Source organism: Eleutherodactylus coqui, chromosome 1, assembly GCF_035609145.1.
Source record: "Eleutherodactylus coqui strain aEleCoq1 chromosome 1, aEleCoq1.hap1, whole genome shotgun sequence".
NCBI classification, from domain to species: domain Eukaryota; kingdom Metazoa; phylum Chordata; class Amphibia; order Anura; family Eleutherodactylidae; genus Eleutherodactylus; species Eleutherodactylus coqui.
Window position 1 is genome coordinate 86808847 of NC_089837.1, and position 19949 is coordinate 86828795.

Genomic DNA, 19949 nt, shown 5'->3' on the forward strand with positions numbered 1-19949 from the left:
AGTGTGCCCATTTGCACATACGCAGAGGAGGAGCCCTTAGGAGAAGATAACGTGTTGCAGCAGATTGTCTGCATTGGGTTACGTTGCTCCATTTGTACGTGGCGCTCTACGCCTTTCTCTGCTGTAGTACTAATACATAAGACGCTTTAGTTCATTGTCTCCTGCTGAATTTTGACAAATGGACAAGTAAATGAGTTGGGTAGAGAGACGGATAACCGTGAAGTCGGAGTATTGTGTGCGCGTCGGGATCGCTTCTTACAATGCCTTGAATTATTTGTTTACGAGAACATTAGTCTTTTAATGCGGCATCATTAAAAATGACTGCACTTTATGCAGTTCCACCGCGTTCCTCCCCATGTATCTTCATTACTTGTCTCTCAGGCAATGAGATGCCTGTTTATAATAGATGTGGTTCAAATATCGCCTTATACTCACTGCTGCGAGCGAAACAGAGCTGAAAAATGCTGGGAGGTAATTATTAAACGTGTACGCCAAAACATTATTGGCGGGAGAACTGCAATTCTAAGCAAACTTTCTGCCACAAGTAGGTGTCGTGCACATGACAGAGCCGTACAGGGCCGGTACGAGGGCACGTGGAGACCCTACTGTTCCATATTAGGAGGCCTTAGGGTGGCATCAGACGAGTGACTGCGTAAACACATTCACCTGTACGGAACGTATTTCCGTATGAATCAAGTTAGGAGATGGCAAGAAGCAGGCTGATACGTCCATGCCAGCAGATCGATTGTTTTTTTTTTTGCAATGCAGATGCCAGTTCACCCGCTAGCGTGCTACACCCTTCCCAGGGAACAGAATGGCAATTAAATACCTAATTACAGCGAGCTGTCTTTTTTTCTCTCCGTTGTACGCAGGATACGCATTGCGCATCTCCTTGTGTATTGCGCTCACATTTGTGCACCCCCCCCATAGATTTTTTTTGGGCACATGCGCACAAGTCAGGCATGCTGCTTTTTTTCGTTACATGCGCAAAATACAGAAAAGTGTACAGACACAGTAACATCAATGGATTCTATTCTCAAAAACACATGCGAATACGCCCGTGTGAGGCTGCCCATAGGGCTTATTCATATGAGTGTGTTTGCGAATGCAAAGTATGTGCACACATTGTGCAGAGAATAGAACTCGTTTTCAATGGGTTAATTCACACTATCACTTTTGTGCATGCAGAAAAAGGAACATGACATGCTCTGACTATGGGGGTGCGCACCCGATCACTGGGAAACTGCGCAATGAACTGGGCAATTTTTGCAAGGAAATTGATAACAGCGGGGACTAATTAAAAGGCACAGCTTTTTTAATCATGGCGCGGGTGTGTCCCACACCAATGTGAGCGGTCCTCAGCAGCGCAGAAAGCATAGTTAAAAGCACTGATACGCCTGCAACAGTGCAATCTTCACAGCGCAAAAAGTTGCACTATTACGAGCAGAGGCGTAACTTGAAGCTTCTGGGCCCCAATGCAAAACTTGTAACAGGGCCCCCAACTATAATGCTTTACTCATAGTACTGGGTTCCCTATATGGAGAATATAGGCCTTATGGGCCCCCTAAGGCTCCTGCATCCTCTATAGTTACGCCCCTGATTACGAGCGTATTTGTGTCTACGCTTATGGGAAGGAGCCTGTAGGGTTGCAGCTCTCACACAGGAGCCATGATCATTCAGTGAATGGAGGTGGAGCAGCCGGAGATTATGAAGGGACCCTTCGACATATAACTGAGGTGTCTTCCCCTGGTAATGCTCATGGGGTAGACTATCTCCATAATACAGCTGACTCATGAGCTGCCGAGCCCACCAGAGAAAGGGGCTGTGGATAGCTTGGTATCTCAGCCTGATTACTTTTCTCTGCTGATGTGCATATGACGCTGATCGGGGAGGTATGTGGACTTATTAGGTAAAGAGAGGGCATCAAAAGTGATTGATTTTTCATCCCCTGCTGGCCAGTGAAGTCCGTTTTAGGGTTGTGACAGGATACCTTTAAAGGGCTCGATTAGAACAGCTGAGAGGTGGCCCTATGATCCCTTCCAGCCAAACATCCGAGAAGGTCAAGTTATTAACCCTTTCCAATCCAATTTGTATCTTGGTTTTCCTAGGGGGCTTACTCTTTTTCTGCCATTATACAACGGCGCTATGTACTGGCTAAAGCCAGTACTGCTTAAGGTGACTTGTAGGCTCTGACAGCAGAGAGGCTGGCAATATAGAGTAAGGAAACCCCAACGGATGTCTTCTAACATCGGAGCTGTACAGCCTTAAATCATAATGTCTTCAGAGGTCAGACAGTGGATTGGAAAGGGTTAATGTATATCCACCAAAATGAATTTATTAAAATGACTCAATAGTTTCGGGACAAAATGCGGTTCCGAAACCAGAGGAATTGGGGGTATATATTGCCTGTAACTGTTCTTCCCTGCCATCCCTCCCCAGGTCCTAGTTGACCAACACAATCTTCTAATTACCCAATCTCCACAGTGCATTGCAAGTGTTAGACTACCAATGCACTATATCTGCTCTCTGATTGGTCAGAGCTGGAAATTGGCAGAAATCTATTTTCTATACCGTAATCGAATGGGAGTGAAGGGAACAATAGAATGCTTTGAAAATGTGCCGTATATATTTGCCCTGTGAGGCCCTTGTCTACTGTACGTAGAGGCTGAAATCCCGCCTGATCCTCCTAACTTACAGTACTATATACAAATTAACATGCCGGCTGAGAGGCATCACATCAACGCGGCTCCTTTTTGCAGTAAAGTGCTGCGGTCGTGACCGCATGGTGCCTCTTGGCTAATTAGGCCAAGAATCGCCATGGTTAATAGACGTTCTTCGTTAAAGGGATCTTGTCTGGCGACATATTCCATTTACTGTAATGTTATTAGAGGTCGCTAGTGATTGCTGGGATTATAATGCGGTTTACCTACTTTTTTTAATCATCAGCCTCTAAATTCTGTCATTATAGAGTTTGTGAATCCTGCGAGTCTATAGACTGTAGTTTTTGACCTGTGGATTTCCGTATATGTACATCTGATAGGCTGCAGCTATTCAACAGTGCCTCATATACCCTAATTTTTTGATACTCAGGATTAGGGAATTGTCGGGGGACCTTCTTCCATTCATAGTTGCATTTTTTGGTGATCCACAAAAAGAGACACACAAATATCGCACATGTCAGGGATGGGGGTCCGGGTAACTAGAAGTCTCTGAAAACTGCCCACAACCCCTGTTCCTACCTAACTTGACCCCCTGGGCTAAGCAATAGGGCGACAACTGGGTGACAGTCCCTAAACTCTCGGAAGGGAGTCAGACAAAGACAAACACGGAACAAACAAACACAGAGGCAGGTCAGCCAATCCAAGTTGGCAACGAGAGAACGCAGTACAAGGGGTTGGGCGAGGGCAAAGTCAATATGGAGATCAAGTCTGGAGTTGTGGGTGTAGCAGAAGACCTAACATGCACTGGCACTGGGGGAAGGAACACTGAACGTTTAAATGTTGTCACAACTCCCGCCCCAGCAGCTGATAGGGGCAGGGAGCCTGACAGCAATAGGAGCCAATCCATGGACACTGGGAGAACAGCCCCCAGTGCCTGCAAACGACAGACAGAGACCCAGTTATTACCCAGAGATTCCAGAGCAAGGATCCAGACATAGCGCAGCGAGTGCAGATCAGAGATCCAGTCAACAAACAGCGAATACCGAGCAGGCGTGTCAGGGTGTCATGGTAACGTGAACACAGTGTGGGGCGGTAACCTGCCTCGTATCCAGAACGTGGCTAACTAGGCGCACGCCCACTGCGCGAGGAGCCCCGTATCACGGTGGCGAGGGGATGTCACTAAAACCTCGGCTTCCCTGCGCCGCACTCCCTCAGCTCGGGAACTAGGACAGGTGGTGCGGGCACGGAGACCCCAAGAGCCGCTGGACCTCACAGCACAAATATAAACCCCTTTCATTGGAATGGGATCATACACATGAAAAATGTTTTCCTGCATGGCACAACGGTGTGATGCTATGCGGGGGAACACATTGCAGCATGTTCTGTCTTCCTGCATGCTCTCAAATTACAGCCCCACTGTCTCCAATGGGGCTGGCGTCAGCAGCGTCCGCCATGCTGGCCGCATTGACAGCCGCGCCGGAGGACCCCTGCATCCCTGAAGTGGTGGAAGGCTGTTTTCACATGAAAACTCCTTGCATCGACGAGGCTTTCACATGGTGGGGAGCGCGATATGTGGCCATGCTTCACGGCCCGGTATCACATTCCACCGTGTGTGGCTATAGGCGTATTGAACAAAATATCTGTGCAGAAATATTATCCAAATGTAAATGCTCTTTAATAGAGATGAGCGAACGTACTCAGTAAGGCCGATTTTGCAATCGAGCACCGCGATTTTTGAGTACTTCACTACTCGGGTGAAAAGATCCGGGGGGCGCCGTGGGTGAGCGGGGGGTTGCAGCAGAGGGGAGTGGGGGGGAGAGGGAGAGAGAGAGAGAGCTCCCCCCTGTTCCGCGCTGCTACCCCCCGCCCCCCGGCGACCCCCGAATCTTTTCACCCGAGTAGTGAAGTACTCGAAAATCACGGTGCTCGATTGTGAAATCGGCCTTACCGAGTACGTTCCCTCATCTCTACTCTTTAACCCATTCATGAACAAGGGGCACTAATGCACCTGCTTCACATTCTGCAGTTGGGATTAGAGATGAGCCAGCACCCAAATGCTCGGGTCCACGTTATTCGAGTCGAGCTTTACGTAAAATTCGAGAGCACTACTCGAGTAACGAACCCCATTGACTACAATGGGAGACTCGAGCATATTTGCATGTGGGACTCTCTCTCTCTCCCCCCTCCCCAAACAAAAAAAAAATTTGCCTGCGGCGGGGAGGGGGCAAAACAGGCACATCACAGAGGGGAGGAGCCAAAAACTGGGGCGGGGTCGAACACGGCGTGATGCTCGCTCGAGTAACGAGCACCATCGAGTATGCTAATACTCGAACGAGCATCAAGCTCGGCAGAGTATGTTCGCTCAACTCTAGTTGTGATACTCCCACTTTCAAAAAATCATAACTTTTTTATTTTTTGGGTGACACAGCTATATAAGGGCTTGTTTGTTGTGTTGTTAATATTCCTTTTATAATAGGAAGCCTTTTAAAAATGTGAAAAATAGAAAAGTGGGGCAAAATGGGAAAACAAAACAGGATTGCACCATGGGGGAGGGGGGTGCAATTTATCAACCTGACCTACAGATTAATAGCTTTCTGAATCTTACAAATCTGGGTCTTCAGTGACCTAAGGCCCTCATACACGGAGCGACTGTTGGGTGCTAAAGCAGTAAAAACCCTGAATCTAATCATACATAGGAATACAGAAAATAAAAGAAAAAAATTAATGTTGTTTATATATGGTACAAATATAGCAAAGTTTAACTTGACAACATTTTTGATTGAATTTTGCTACATCTGTAGTTATCCTACACAAGTATCCTACTGCGACCTGCAGTAGTGAGTGCAGAATATAGCATGGGCACTTATTAAATCTACAACGCCACTGTGCTGAGGTTAATTTAGGACAAGGTAGCAGTAAATAACACATGATTACTGATTAGTGATTACATAAGTAATATGTAGTAACATGTATATGAACAGGCATCATCACTGAAGGTTAGAGGAAATCTTTAGTTCAGGGTCATAGTGCAATTTTATTGCAATTTTTTTGACCAAACCAAGAAGAGGATGTGAAAAAAGAAATAGAAGTCCTTTCTTGATACCCGAGTATTCCCATCATAATAATCTATGGTATATACACAGAATATGCAATAAATATGTGATAGGTGGCAATGCTTCCCATAGGCGGCAATGGAGAGGTAGCCGCAATCCACTACATTGATTATACTGGCGATATAAAAAATAAGCAGTACAAGTGCATTTTTAGGACAGACATGTGCATAGTATGTGTGAAACATGACATACTAGTCTTCTTGTTATGTACACTTGCCTAAGTAGTCCTCGGGATCAGGGGTGTAACTATAGGGGGTGCAGATGATGCGGTTGCACCCGGGCCCAGGAGCCTTAGGGGGCCCATAAGGCCTCTCTTCTCCATATAGGGAGCCCAGTACTATGACTAAAGCATTAAAATTGGGAGCCCCGTTACAGATTTTGCATTGGGGCCCAGAAGCTTCAAGTTACGCCTCTGCTCGGGATGCATGGAGCAGCAGGTCTGCGGGCGGACAATGAGACAACAGTGAGTATAAGAGAGGCATCCCTAGACTCGGCACTGCATTTCCTATGAGCTCATTACTTTAGTTTATGGGGCTCGTAGGAGATGACAGAGTGCTTTTAAATAAATGTCTTCATTTCTGATTGGTAGACTATAAAATATGTATAGAACTAAAAGAGGACTTTGTGGATGAGCCGGTACACCGCCATAAACACCAAAAGCATTATTTTTTTTTTTAAATCAACTGATTTTGGAATGCAACGTCCAGAGTCCAGCCTTAAACTAAATTAAAGCCATAAACATATGGGATAAGAAACATTCATGAATCTATCGTGGTTATGGAAGCGACTTTGTGCTCCCACTACGCTCCCCTTAAGTAGAGCATCATAGTATGATGGCATACCCTCTTTAAGTCCTTCCTTATTTGTCTGACTCATGCTTCATTGAATTGGAGTGTTGTTTTGCTATTACCATTGAATGTGACGGCCTTTCATCCTTTGAGTGTCTCATCAGAGCGGTGCAAAAAGATTCAATTAAACCAGAATTTCTAGGTCACAACATATATTCAAGAACAATGGCGTTTTTAAATAGAGTATTATGCTAGAAGCACCGACATAAGCAGAACCGAGATATTCAACGACTGTTCTACAGTATAATTAACATTTAAGGACATTTTCCATCAACATATCTCTAGAAAATATTTGTATAAACATTGCATCCTGATGTAAGGGGGCAGCACTACTCTGCTCTTCCCCTTACAAATGAAAGTGGTCTGGTGGTCGTTCTAAGCTCTGCCACCCCCCCCCCCCCCCAGTCTGAGATAAGGCCTGGAGTGGGATGGGAAGGGAAGAGACTGTGAGCAGGGCTCCAGGCACCAGGTAGGGGTGACACTCCCCTGCCAGTGACCTAGCAGGGTAAGTGAGGCAATGAGGGTGTTAACAGAGGCATTGAAACTTTGTGCAAGGAGACTTCGCCCCCCTATGATGTCAGTGGTGTTCCAACTAGCGCATCACCACTGGAAAATGACTGCCCCCACCATAGGGAGCCTTAGTGATTAGGCCCTCCCCTATTTCAAACATTCATGGCACTATGAGCGCCCTATAAAAATTAATTGGAGCTGCACCATTACAGAGACCGCAGGTGATATGAGTGAGTAAGCAGAGTTGCGACCTTGGGTATTGCAGTGTAGTGTAGGATGCTGGTGCTCCCACTAGTTGAAGACTGTAGAGCTGTGGTGCTGCTGCCCAAGATAAGCTTCAGGACTACAGCACCAGGCTACTAAAGTACTGTGTGGGAGGCTCCTTGGACACAGGGATCAGAGCCCACCATTTGCAAGAAAGGACGGTCACTATAGGAAAACTTGAGATGATCTGCGGTGCTACAGGACCCTGTCTGAGACAAGTATCTGGACTGCAGATACTTTTTGCACATGTCAGGCTAGTTCACGTGTGCTTGATTTAATGGCTAGACAAACCTTTTTTGTAGATTTAATGGCTATTTAAAGCCTAATGAGCTCCAGATGTCTTCTTTTCCCTGCATTTTGCACAGTGTCACCCCTTTCCCCTTGCGTATTTTTGCACCTGCCAAATGGGATGTCTATGGGACTTTTGCTGTGCAAAACGCAGGAAAATACAGCACGTCCTACTTTTCTATATGGGCGCGAAATGCATACGGAAAACGCACTTGTGAGAACGAACGCATTGAAATTAATGGGTTCTATTCCCTGTGTTTTGCGGTTTCTGCTTTGCGATTTTTGTGCAATGCGTTTTTAACTTTAGAAAGTCCCATTGACATTCACAGTAAAATAACACAGCGTTAACGTAGCGTTAAAATAACGCAAGTGTGTGGGAGCCCCAAGTGTCATAAAATTCTATGAATTCCTGCATAACACTCTTACGTTGCCTAAGAGTATATCTAAGTACTTTGAACTGTTTTTAAGGCAAGATTAATGATGAAGAAAAAAAGAAAGAAGAAAAAATAATAGAAAGAAGAAGGGAAAAGGAGAAGGAAAAAGAAGGAAAACGAAGGAGAAGAAGAAAAAAAAGATGAAGAAAAACAGGAATAAGAAAGAGAAGAAAGAAAAAAGAAGGGAAAGGAAGAAGGAAAAAGATTATTTTCTAGAGATGAGCGAGTATACTCGCTAAGGCACATTACTCGAGCGAGTAGTGCCTTAGCAGAGTATCTCTCCACTCGTCTCTAAAGATTCAGGGGCCGGTGGGGGGGGCGGGGGAGAGCGGGGAGGAACGGAGGGGAGATCTCTCTCTCCCTCTCTCCCCCCCGCTTCCCGCCGCAACTCACCTGTCACCAGCGCCGGCCCCCGAATCTTTAGAGACGAGTGGGGAGATACTCGGCTAAGGCACTACTCGCTCGAGTAATGTGCCTTAGCGAGTATACTCGCTCATCTCTATTATTTTCCCTTCCTCTTCCGTCTTCTTTCAGCAAAGTTCGATCCGAACCAGGTTCGACTGTTTGAGTTCGCTCAACACTATTCTTGATACAATGCATGACTACTGCTATATAGGTGAATATTCCTCGATATAGCTGTAATGTGTACAGTAGATATCGGCCCTGCAACCTTCTGCTAAATAACTGCAGAATTCTCCAGTAACAGTCAATATAAACCACTAGAGCTGAATGAGCAGGAAAGGCAATGATAGAAAACAGAGCAAAGATCTTCCTGAAAAAGAAGCAGCAATCATTAGAGCGAGAGCAGTAATCAATAGCGTAATCAGTAAAAATAGGTAACGGCTACAAGGTTACCTTGACTTAGATACTGCCAGAGACAAATACAGAGAGCACTGCAGCCGTAGTAGTCACTGTTAGCAACGAGATGACAAGAATTCTTCATTTACACTAAAAAGCTGATACTCTGATATATAAATATTTATGTATTTTGGGTTGTGGATAAAGTGATGTGATAAGCTGCGTTCTCCAATATTGGGGATACGGTTAAACATTTGATGGTCGGAATGGTTGATCCTGATGCCACCACCATACCGTATGCATATTGATGTTAGAAAACAGCTTCCCTAGTAGGGTAGGTTTCACAATGGTGGATTTGTTAGGAATTTTTGCTTGGTTTTTAATGAAGGCTTTACAGCTAAGTTTACAATGTAAATCAATGGAATTTCAAAAAACCCATTCACACATTGCAGAAGAATTTTGGATACATTATTAAATGTGCAACAAAAGTTATAGATTTCATTGCAGACATACCCCTGCCATTACAACAGGTGATTTGTATGATTAAATCCATCTGAAAATCCATACAAGGAAGGGGAGGATGTCTGCGATGGTCCAGTATATTCTATCTCTGCCGAGTATCACATGAGCACTTATACTCATTAACAAAAAAACATAATGCAGCAAAGACTTGTTGGAATCAAGTGAAACTTTATATGTGTGAGTGTATGATGATACATATAAGTGAATACAATATTAAAGTAAAAAGATAAATTTACTGCAGGAATCTATACAATTCAAAAGGAGGCTCTAATAACCTATTGGGCCGCCTCTAGCCTGGGTACATGATGAGATACGGTTGGACATGGAGGCATACAAGCTCCGTATGGTATCCTAAGGCAAATTTGCCCACAAATGTTGCAACCAGGACTCTGGATCCTGCACACGTATAGGCTGCCGAAGTTGGCCCTCAGTTGGTCCCAAAAATGCTCAATTAGCAAAAATCTGGCAACCAGGCAAGCCAAGGAAGTGTGGCGACCTGGTGGAGATATTCCTGTGACACCCTTGCTGTGTGCACAGAAATTACCCTGTTGAAAAATAGTGGTTGGAAGCCCTACCATGAGAAGGAACATATGTGGCAGCAAGATGTCCCAAACATATCACTGAGTTGTCATTGTCTCTTGTTCTACTACTAAGGGTGACCGACTGTTGTATGCAATGGCCCCCAGACCATTACATCAGCAGTTGAGGCAGAGTGTTGTTCCACAGCAAAGGCAGGAATGACGCAAGCACCACAAGGCCTCCATATTAAAATATTACTACCCTCAGGTCAAAAACAAACCTGGAATCATCGCTAAAGACAATACGGTTCCAGTCTATAGGAGTCCAGGTTTTGTATTCATGGCACCACTGCACACAAAGTCGACAGTGTTGGGGTGTTAATAATGAGACACGTAATGGATGCCATGACATGAAATTTCCTTCTGCTAAGCACCTGGAAATGGTCAGGGCAGTGATAGGGTTCTGTATTGAAGGTGCCACCTGTATCTGGATGGTGGCCATTGAAACTGTTGGATCTGAATATGTTTTGTCAGTGGATCAAATGATCCTCTGTACGGGTGGTCTGTTTTCGCCATGCTAAGGCTGTTGGCCATGTGTGTGTGCCCTCACTGCTCCCAACAGCTTAGTCAGAATGGCCTAGATGACGGGCAATACATTGAAAAAAAACATTTCAATGATGTGCCCTCCTCAAAGTCTGTTAGCTGGGCAAAATACCTGTGAGTATATCATAGAGGCATGTCTAGCAGTCAATGATCTCTCAACCAGAGGTTCACTACACAGAAGTAGCTTCGGAGAGCCTAATTATAGGGCAAGAGGAGAGCACTTTTACGACCTCTGGTGACAAGACCCAGTGTCTAATCTGATCACCACTGGAATCACTTACATATCTGCCTGAGACATAAGTATATGAAAAGTTTTCCAGCAATTGGACATTTCTATCTGGGTGCACTATTATTTTGTCCATGATTGTACATACAAAAGCATACAATACAATGAGATAGAATCTAATGATTTGTATAAAGGGTTTACCTTCCACTGACAAAGAAACAGGTCACCAAGAAAATGAGCAGGATGATCCCACCAGCCACAGATATAGCCAAAATAGTAATCTGGTTCGGATCGGTTATGGCGATCATATCTGAAACACAGAAACATACAGCATGCAATTAAAATGACACATATATTTTATCTGATAGTAGTAAACCTGGCCGTACATGGGGAATATTCCTCTGTAGAACCAAAGAGTATTCTTTATTTTCAAGTGATGACAATTGTCATAGGCAACGTCGGAATTGTGGCTTCACTCACTGCCCACAGTTGGTACTACCCACATCAATCCCTGTGACCAGTAGGGTTCAAAATGTAATCTCTTGACCTAATGCACACGCTGGAGCTAGTTTCATATTTATCCGGTTATCTTATAAGTATGGAGCGTGGAAGATAACTGAGGTATCAGGAGTAAACCCTCTCAAATAAGAGGAGAGCATAGAAACTAAAACTATCACTGCATGTGCAAGGACAATAGTTTATTGTAATTATTAAATTACCTACAAAAACAAGGAAAAATAAGAAAAAATATATAATAAAAGTAAATAAAATAAGAGTAAGATATGTGATAAGACTACGAATTCATAAACCAGGGAGGCAGCACACTAGTAGACTAGTGAATGACTTGTGATTAGTTGGACCACATGGCCGATGGCCATGGAGATGCAATTCATGAGTCCCACTTCAAAAATGATGAAACCAGTAGTATATTTCCTAGTATAAGGGGGTTATATATGCAGTAATAGTTTGGGATATTTTGTGCCGTATGAGTTTCTCTGCAGTGAACATAGAAGCTACTAGCAAATACCCCAAAGGCTGCAAGGCAGCACGGTCAATCTAATTTGCTCCATATTTGGAAGTACCGAAAAGAAAAACTAAAGCGGGATTTGTTAAAGAATTTCTAGTTATTCCCTATCCACAATCTAGGGGATAACTTGCTGGTTGCCAATCTCCAGAATGGGGATCCTGTGTATCCCATCCTCCTAATTGCGGAGTTCCTGCACCCCCCACAGCAAGGAGGAGACAGAATGGAGCGCTGGTCGTGCAAGCACTTTCATTCACTTTCAATGGGACTGCCAAGATATCACACTCAGATATTTCCATTAGCCCTATTGAAATGAATGGGATGCTGACCACTCATGTCCATTTAGAGTGATGTCACTGCAGAGGGAGAAGCAATAGGGTTTCAGAAGTGAGACCCCACCGATCAGCAAGTTATTCCCTATCCTGTGGATAAGAGCAGTACCGTCTTAACAGCATTATGGGCCCCCAGGCAAAGCAGTGTACCCCTACAACACCTACTCACAGGAATAGAGTGGATGAGGGAATTAGTGACCAGCGACCTAGACCGGAGAACCAAAAGTCTAAGTCTCTAGAGTCTTCACACATGGCATAGACAGATTGGAGAAACCTTCATATCCCGCCACACAGCATTATCATATATCATATAAGGTGCATTGAAATGTTAACATACATAGATTGATATGAGGCCCTAATTAGAGATGAGCGAGCACCAAAATGCTCGGGTGCTCATTACTCGGGACAAAATTTTCGCAATGCTCGAGGGTTCGTTTCGAGTAACGAACCCCATTGAAGTCAATGGGCGACCCGAGCATTTTTGTATATCGCCGATGCTCGCTAAGGTTTTCATTTGTGAAAATCTGGGCAATTCAAGAAAGTGATGGGAACGACACAGCAACAGATAGGGCAGGCGAGGGGCTACATGTTGGGCTGCATCTCAAGTTCCCAGGTCCCACTATTAAGCCACAATAGCGGCAAGAGTGCCCCCCCCCCCGCACTGTCAGCGTAAAGATCGTTCTCCTCTGCCATAGCTGTAACAGCTGTGGCAGAGAAGAACAATGTTTGCCCATTGAATTCAATGGAGCCAGCAATACAGCAGGTTCCACTGAAAGCAATGGGCTGCCGGCGATCGCAGGATGAATTGTTGGGAAGGGGTTAAATATATAAGCCCTTCCCTGCAATTCATCCAGAAATGTGTTACAATAAAAATATATACCGGCGTATAAGGCGACGGGGCGTATTAGACGACCCCCCAACTGTCACCTTATACGCCGGTAATACAGCGGAGCAAAGAATAAAAATCATTACTCACTTCTTCTGACGTTCTGCGGCGCTCCTGCAGGCTGTTGCTCCCTCCTGGTCCACGGCAGAACATTGCTTTCTGGACGCAGGGCTTGAAATCCCCGCCTCCAGAAACACAGCCAATCACAGCCATTCAATGACATCATTGTCATTGGCTGTGATTGGCTGAAGGCACGTGTGTTTCTCAAATTTCTCAGAGATGAAAGTGAAAGTAACTCGAACATCGCGTGGTACTCGTTACGAGTAACGAGCATCTCGAACACCCTAATACTCGAACGAGTATCAAGCTCGGACGAGTATGCTCGCTCATCTCTAGCCCTAATGCTTGTGGGTCCCCGGGCAAGTGCCCATCAGGCCCATGCGTTAAGATGGCACTGGATAGGAGATAACTTGGAATTAAGGTACAGGCCCTACAAAGGAGTTTTCCAGGTGTAAATTCTTGATGAGCTTTTCTCAGGATAAGTCCTCAATAGTATATTGGTGGTGGTGGTCCTCTAACTAGGACCCCCGCTCATCAGGTTAGCATGTTTAAGTGCACAGAGCTTCTGTATGCTGGAAATTCACAGCTCCATTCACTCCGCAGTGGTTCGGAATGGTACTGCAGGCAGAGTTCCCATTGAGATTGTAATTCTACAACATACCTGTATGCTTCAATGGTATTAGATTTATTTGTGCTTATGTCCTTTAAATGCAGAGTAACATGCAGTATATATTTATGAAACAAAAAGGAAGCATGTAATAGTCAATCTTTAGAATTCAAAGTACTCTCTACTGTTTAGACTTGTCGCTCATCCTGTTTCTTGGTTACCATATAAGAGAATAAAATCATAAGAAATATATGAAAAAATTGTCCTTTCTGCTCCCAACTAAATGATGTACGTAATCCTGTGCATCACATTGTTTATGTAAATTTGATTCACACATTAAATGACATAACTCAGGTGGGATTAGTGGACGGTTTCCAAAATATCCTTAAGAGAATTCATTCATTATTATGAATAACAGCAATTCAGGCTGTAATTGGGACAAAACCCCAGATAACGCAAGATTACACGGATCCTTTGGGAACATTAATTCTTATTTTGGAAAAGCTACTCATAGATCAGTTGTTCCAGCAACGAGGGGCTTACATTGGTGATTATGTGAAAGCCTGTCCATTGTGTATTTCATTGGGTGGTGCCTGCTATAAAATTCTCAACTCTGAACTGCATCTGCCATTACCTGTTTGATAATACCCAAGATCAGCTTTATGTAAGCACCGGAAATACACTCTTTGTAAAAAAAAAAAATCAGTCATCTAGAAGGAGTTGTTGGAATGGAATGAAACTTTGTATGTGTGATTGTAAGGTTGATATAAGTAACTGATTACAATATCAGGATATTAAAAGGATATTTTATTGTGAAAAAAAAATAAACACTTGCGGGAGGCTCTAGTACCCTGCTGGGCTGCCTCTAGCTTGGATACATGATTTGATACGGGTTGGCATGGAGGCTCTAGTACTTTGTTGTACCTCCTCTAGCTTGGATACATGATGTGATACGGGTTGGCATGGAGGCTCTAGTACCCTGTTGTACTGCCTCTAGCTTGGATACATGATGTGATACGGGTTAGCATAGAGGCTCTAGTACCCTGTTGTACTGCCTCTAGCTTGGATACATGATGTGATACGGGTTGGCATGGAGGCTCTAGTACCCTCTTGTATCGTCTCTAGCTGGGATGCAAGATGTGATATGGGCGGGCATGGAGGTTGTAATACCCTGTTGGGTTATCTTTAGCTTGGATGTAAGATGTGATACAGGCAGGCATGGAGGCCCTATTACCCTTTTGGGCACCTCTAGCTTGGATACAAGATGTGATATGGGCAGTTATGGAGGCTCTATTACCCTGTTGGATCACCTCTAGCTTGGATGCAAGGTTTGATTCAGGCAAGCATGGGGGCTCTAGTACCCTGTTGGGCGGCCTCTAGCTTAGATACAAGATGTAATATGGGCAGTCATGGAGGCTCTAGTACCCTATTGGACCTTGTCTAACTTGGATGCAAGATGTGATACAGGCGGGCATGGAGGCATACAGGTTTCATATTGTATCCTGCAGCACATTGTACCACATTTACTGTAACTGAGCCTCTAGAACCCTTAGGCTGTAGAAGTTGGTATCCTAGATGGTCCCATACATGTTCTAATGATGATAAATCTGGTGACCGGGCAGGCAATGAAAGTGTAGCAATGTTATGGGGACATTGCTGTGACCCCCTTGTGTGTGCGGCCGAGCATTATCCTGCTGGAAAATACCTCTTGGAAACTGCCATGAGAAAAACACATGGTGCGTATTAAAGATAGTATGCGTGATGGGCATCATGAGACCAAATATCCTTCATCCAAGCACCAGGAAATAGTTCTGACAGACACAAGGGTCTGTAACTATGGGGCCACATGTCTCTGGATTCTGAACAACGCGTGTCTCTAGATGGAGCTGCTTGTGCTTATGAGACAATCCTATCGACTGCTGTTTTGTCGAGGGCGTCCTGAACCCGGTCGCCTTGTGTGCATGCCCTCACTCATCCACTGGTCTCAACACCTCCTAAAAGTCTGGTCAGAACGGACCAAGTAGCAGGCAATTTCTCAATACAACCATCCGGCTTTTCGCATTGCTATAATGCGCCCCCTCTCAAACTCTGTGATTTTTTTGAAATCTCGTTAATTGCATCGTAGAAGCATCTAGTGGTCAATGAACACTACAGAAGCAGAAAAGGAGGTCCATTACACACAAGTAGGCTCTGAGAGGGTGGAACCACTGTCAGGGCCTTAGGTGACAAGACTGATCCTCTAATCACTCAACAACTCTGATCCTTTGCATATCTGCCTGAAATGTAATTGCATGTCAAACTTTGTAGCAAAGCAACAACATCTTCTAGGGGCCTTATTTTATTTAGAGTGTACAACGAATATTATAGCAAGAAGGCACTAGCATTTCATAGGAGTAGGCTACCATAGGTTTCTTAAAGTCCTGTTAACGTACACCAGTTTCATAAGTGTTCAACATTCTCTTGAAATTTAAGAAAAAGCATATATAAAATAATACTGCCACACATTTCCAAATAATGCCTCGGTACACTATCTGAACACTACCATATAGTGACCCCATAGAACTTCCATATATTGCCTACTCACTGCTATTCAACACCCAAATAAAACTGCTATGCAGTACATAAATATTAGTCCTGTATAATGCCCATATAATACTGCATATGCAACCAACATAATGGCACATACAATACTGTGCAAAAGTCCTAGGGACCTTCCACACAGGACAGATTAGCCAAAACCACAACTGCAGAATTCCAATTTAAATCACGTCAATATGTGGTGTGACCACCCTATACCTCCATAATAGCAACATTTTTTCCAGGTACACTTGCACAAGGTCAGGGAACTATATACTATACAACTGGTGTTATTGCACAATCAATGTAGGGATTACATACAACTGTACAGTTAGGTTATGTGTGGTCTCATCTCCAGACTCACTAACTAGGTGTATATCGCCAGGTGACTGTGCTGGGGGGCATGTATGACCTATGAGCGAATGGTAGACATGTCTGCCCGGTAGAGTGCTGCCTATTAAGTAATAAAAGACAAGGTGTGGCACACAAGTTTTTTGGTGTTGGCCATGTTGGTGAAGTGTGCAAGCAAGCGTGACCTCTATGTAAGTTTGGGTGTAACCTAGTTGGAAGCCATGAATGCATGCTGGAAGGTTGGGAGCAGCAGCATAAGAATCCCTGAAGTCTCCTGCTCAGAGATGAAGTCGGACTGTAGTAGCAGCGCTACTGAATTGCTGAGTCAGGGAGATCCTTACAACAGAGACTGTGAGTGTGTACCATGATGAGTCGTGTCCATGGAATGACGCCACGCCAGGCCTGCTAAGTAACTGAGAGATTGAGAAATGCAGTCTTAAGCTCTTGCTCACGACCTGAAGGTTGTGAGTTCAATCTCTATATGGTTCAGGTAGTTGGCTTAAGGTTAAGTCAACCTTCCATCCTTCTGAGGTCTATAAAATGAGTCCCCAGCTTGGTGGGGTGTAATAAATAAATTATCTGAAAGCGCGGTGGAATAAGTTGGCCCTATAGAAACAACAAAATGTATTTATTTTATTTAACAGAAACTGAGAGGCAAGACTTTAGTGGGCAAAAGAGTGCAAAGATTGGATCACTTAGCAGTGGAAAAACACTACACACTCAGATGAAGCCAGATTTCTGTTGCACCATGCTGATAGAAGAGTCAAAATCTGGTAGAAACAGCATGAATTGATAAATCTGTTACGTGTGCTGCTGGGATCTGTAGTTCTAAGCTTCCTAGCAGCACAGCTCCACAGGTGATTGAGGGTTAATTGAGCTGGCTGGGTGTTGTATTCTCCAGCAGCCAATCCTCTTTAGCCTTCAGCACATATAAACCCAGCTCCTGTCAGCTGGAAGCTGGTCTTGTACTGTTTGGATGTATCTGTTTTGATCCCACTCAGATCTGTGTTTGCAAGTAGGTCTGTTCTGTCTCTCTGCTTCCCTAAAGATGGTTTGAACACCTGTAGTCCTAGTCTGCGGTACATGGAGCTCCCTTTTCCTTCCCCCTTTACAGGTGAGGCCTCTAAACATCTTTTGTCTCGCTCTGTGTGTCAGTTGGTGGATCTCTGACACAGTTCCCCATGTCAGCTCTGTGGCTGACTGTCTATCCCCCCTGTATAAGGACACATAGACTTGCTGTGAGTTACATCTGTGTGAAGTGTCTTGCTGGTTCATGTCCGTTTGTACATTTATTTTCTGTCAGTTTTGTGTCTGCTTGCTGTGTGACCTGTGATCTGTGTCCTGTCCGGGGCAGCTTGCTGTGTGATCTTTGTCTGGCTCTGCTGGACTCCTTTTTAGTGTAGGGACTAGCAGTATAATCAGGAGCTGTGAAGTGGCCTGCTAGCTTCCATGTTTTGTACAAAATGTCAACTAATACCTGGTATTTATATTCAGCTTATTATCTGCTATTAGTGTTTGCATTCTGGCTGCTGTATGCTGTGTTCTCTGCTCCGTATGTCCTGTTCTGTCCCTGTCATTTGGCATGTGTATGTTTCTTGTTCTGTGGCGTGGTTCCTAGGATCAGGTAGGGCACAGTTCCGAAGACCGCTGGGCCGCTCTTTATTGGGGCGATGTCCCTGCTCAGGTAGGGCCATGTCATCCTCACTGTAGCACAGGGTCAGTTGCCTGAAACCCGTGTGAAACCTGTGCGTACCCGTCTCTTTGGTCATGATCGTGTGGGCCGTCAGCAGGTCAGGCTAGTGGAGCTGGAGTGACAGTTCAAGAAATGGTTTCTTAAAACACCCTGGATCCGCTGATACCTGTGGATGTCGCCACCACAAACTGTTGTGTTCCTAAAAACCAAATGAGTTCTAAGGTGTTATTAGGTGGGTGTCTCTAATAAAGCAGCTTTTCTGTGTAGACTATAACCGTCAAGCCTGTTTCTTCCATTGGTCTTATATTTAGTTCTGCTGTCCTCCGGAGACGTGCTGCACAATACTCTTGGATTTAATTTACCTAATAGATTAATGTTTTGTGTGGAAGATTTTGAATTACTTTTCATTTGTTATTGTTTAACTGTGTCAATCTTCAAGTTGTGATTAGACTGGCAAATGAGAATTCTGTGTTCAAGAGAGGACATGGTATGTGAATGAAAAATATTAACAATTGAATGATTCTTCTGCAAAGAAATTGCATTAATCATTTGATTACTCATTACACAGTAATGTGACAAGTGCTGCTAAAACAGGAAATATGAAAAAAAAACTCCATGTCAATGAGCCTGAAGTCTCACATTTATTCTTGCTGATCCTTCTGTGCAGAATACTTGCCAATGAGCCAGGTATGTAGCTGACACTGGGCTACAGCACCAGGACGTATTTCTTTGAGATGAATGATTAAATCAGTAGGAGACATATGGTATAAGTTACAGCAGCATAAGGAGCTTCCCTAAAGGGTCTACTGGGCTTCACAATGGAGCATCAAGATGGATAATCCAAGCAGAACTAAGCATGCTCTCTCAGAAAGCACCATACAGAGGAAATTAAGACTGCCTACTTCCAGCAAAAGAGAGCGTGAGATTCTGCTGTGGGGCCATGGACCAAGACCAAGGAGAACATTGAGGAGTGCATTGACAAGTTGTAAGTGAGGCCAGTCTCAGTAAAGCTGCTAGATGGGCACACCGCTAGGGATGATGCATTAGCCAGCAGGCTTTTTATAGGATGGGTTAATAATGTGGACACTGACATTGTGTAAATTCTGGGTGCTCGAATCGGAGTTATGGGCTGCGATATTTAAAGAGACAGTGTTTTGGATATGGGAATTAGCTATTCTAAAAGACTGAGTGGGGTATTGATCACAGAAGGTGAAGTGTTAACCTTTCCATGGACGAACTGTGCATTACTTTGTGAGATTTATATTCCTGTTCTACAGGATTGATCCAGTTATATGTTACTGATACGGTTTGGCTGTTATTATTTTGTGCCAAATGCAAAGTATTAGTGTTTCTTAGTGTACATAAAATGTTAATCCTGGGATTTAGTTAGCCGTAGCTAGTAAGTGAATCTATGATAAAAGTTAACCTGCTTGGTTGTTATTATAACATTACTCATTTTCATTTCTTTGTTAGCAAATAAATGTTGTTTTGTAACTCCTTCTGCTGCATCATATCCTGAATCTGCATCATGATACCACCATCCATGACAGTAGTTTGCCGAATGCACTGGTAATCACTAATACATAAGTATAAACTAATAGAAAACAGGTAGATTGGATTACTGTATAAACTCCA

At 44.1% G+C, this 19949-nt stretch overlaps 1 protein-coding gene across 3 annotated transcripts in view; it reads right to left on the reverse strand.

Moving 5' to 3' along the window:
- The window catches only part of LOC136621990 (ephrin type-A receptor 3-like), a 236008-nt gene that overhangs the window by 91583 nt on the left and 124476 nt on the right, over window positions 1-19949 (reverse strand). For all 3 annotated transcript variants that reach the window (XM_066597927.1, XM_066597936.1, XM_066597918.1), the window contains one exon: window positions 10986-11094. In XM_066597927.1, the coding sequence (XP_066454024.1) occupies window positions 10986-11094 (109 nt within the window). The remainder of the gene's footprint in view (window positions 1-10985; window positions 11095-19949) is intronic.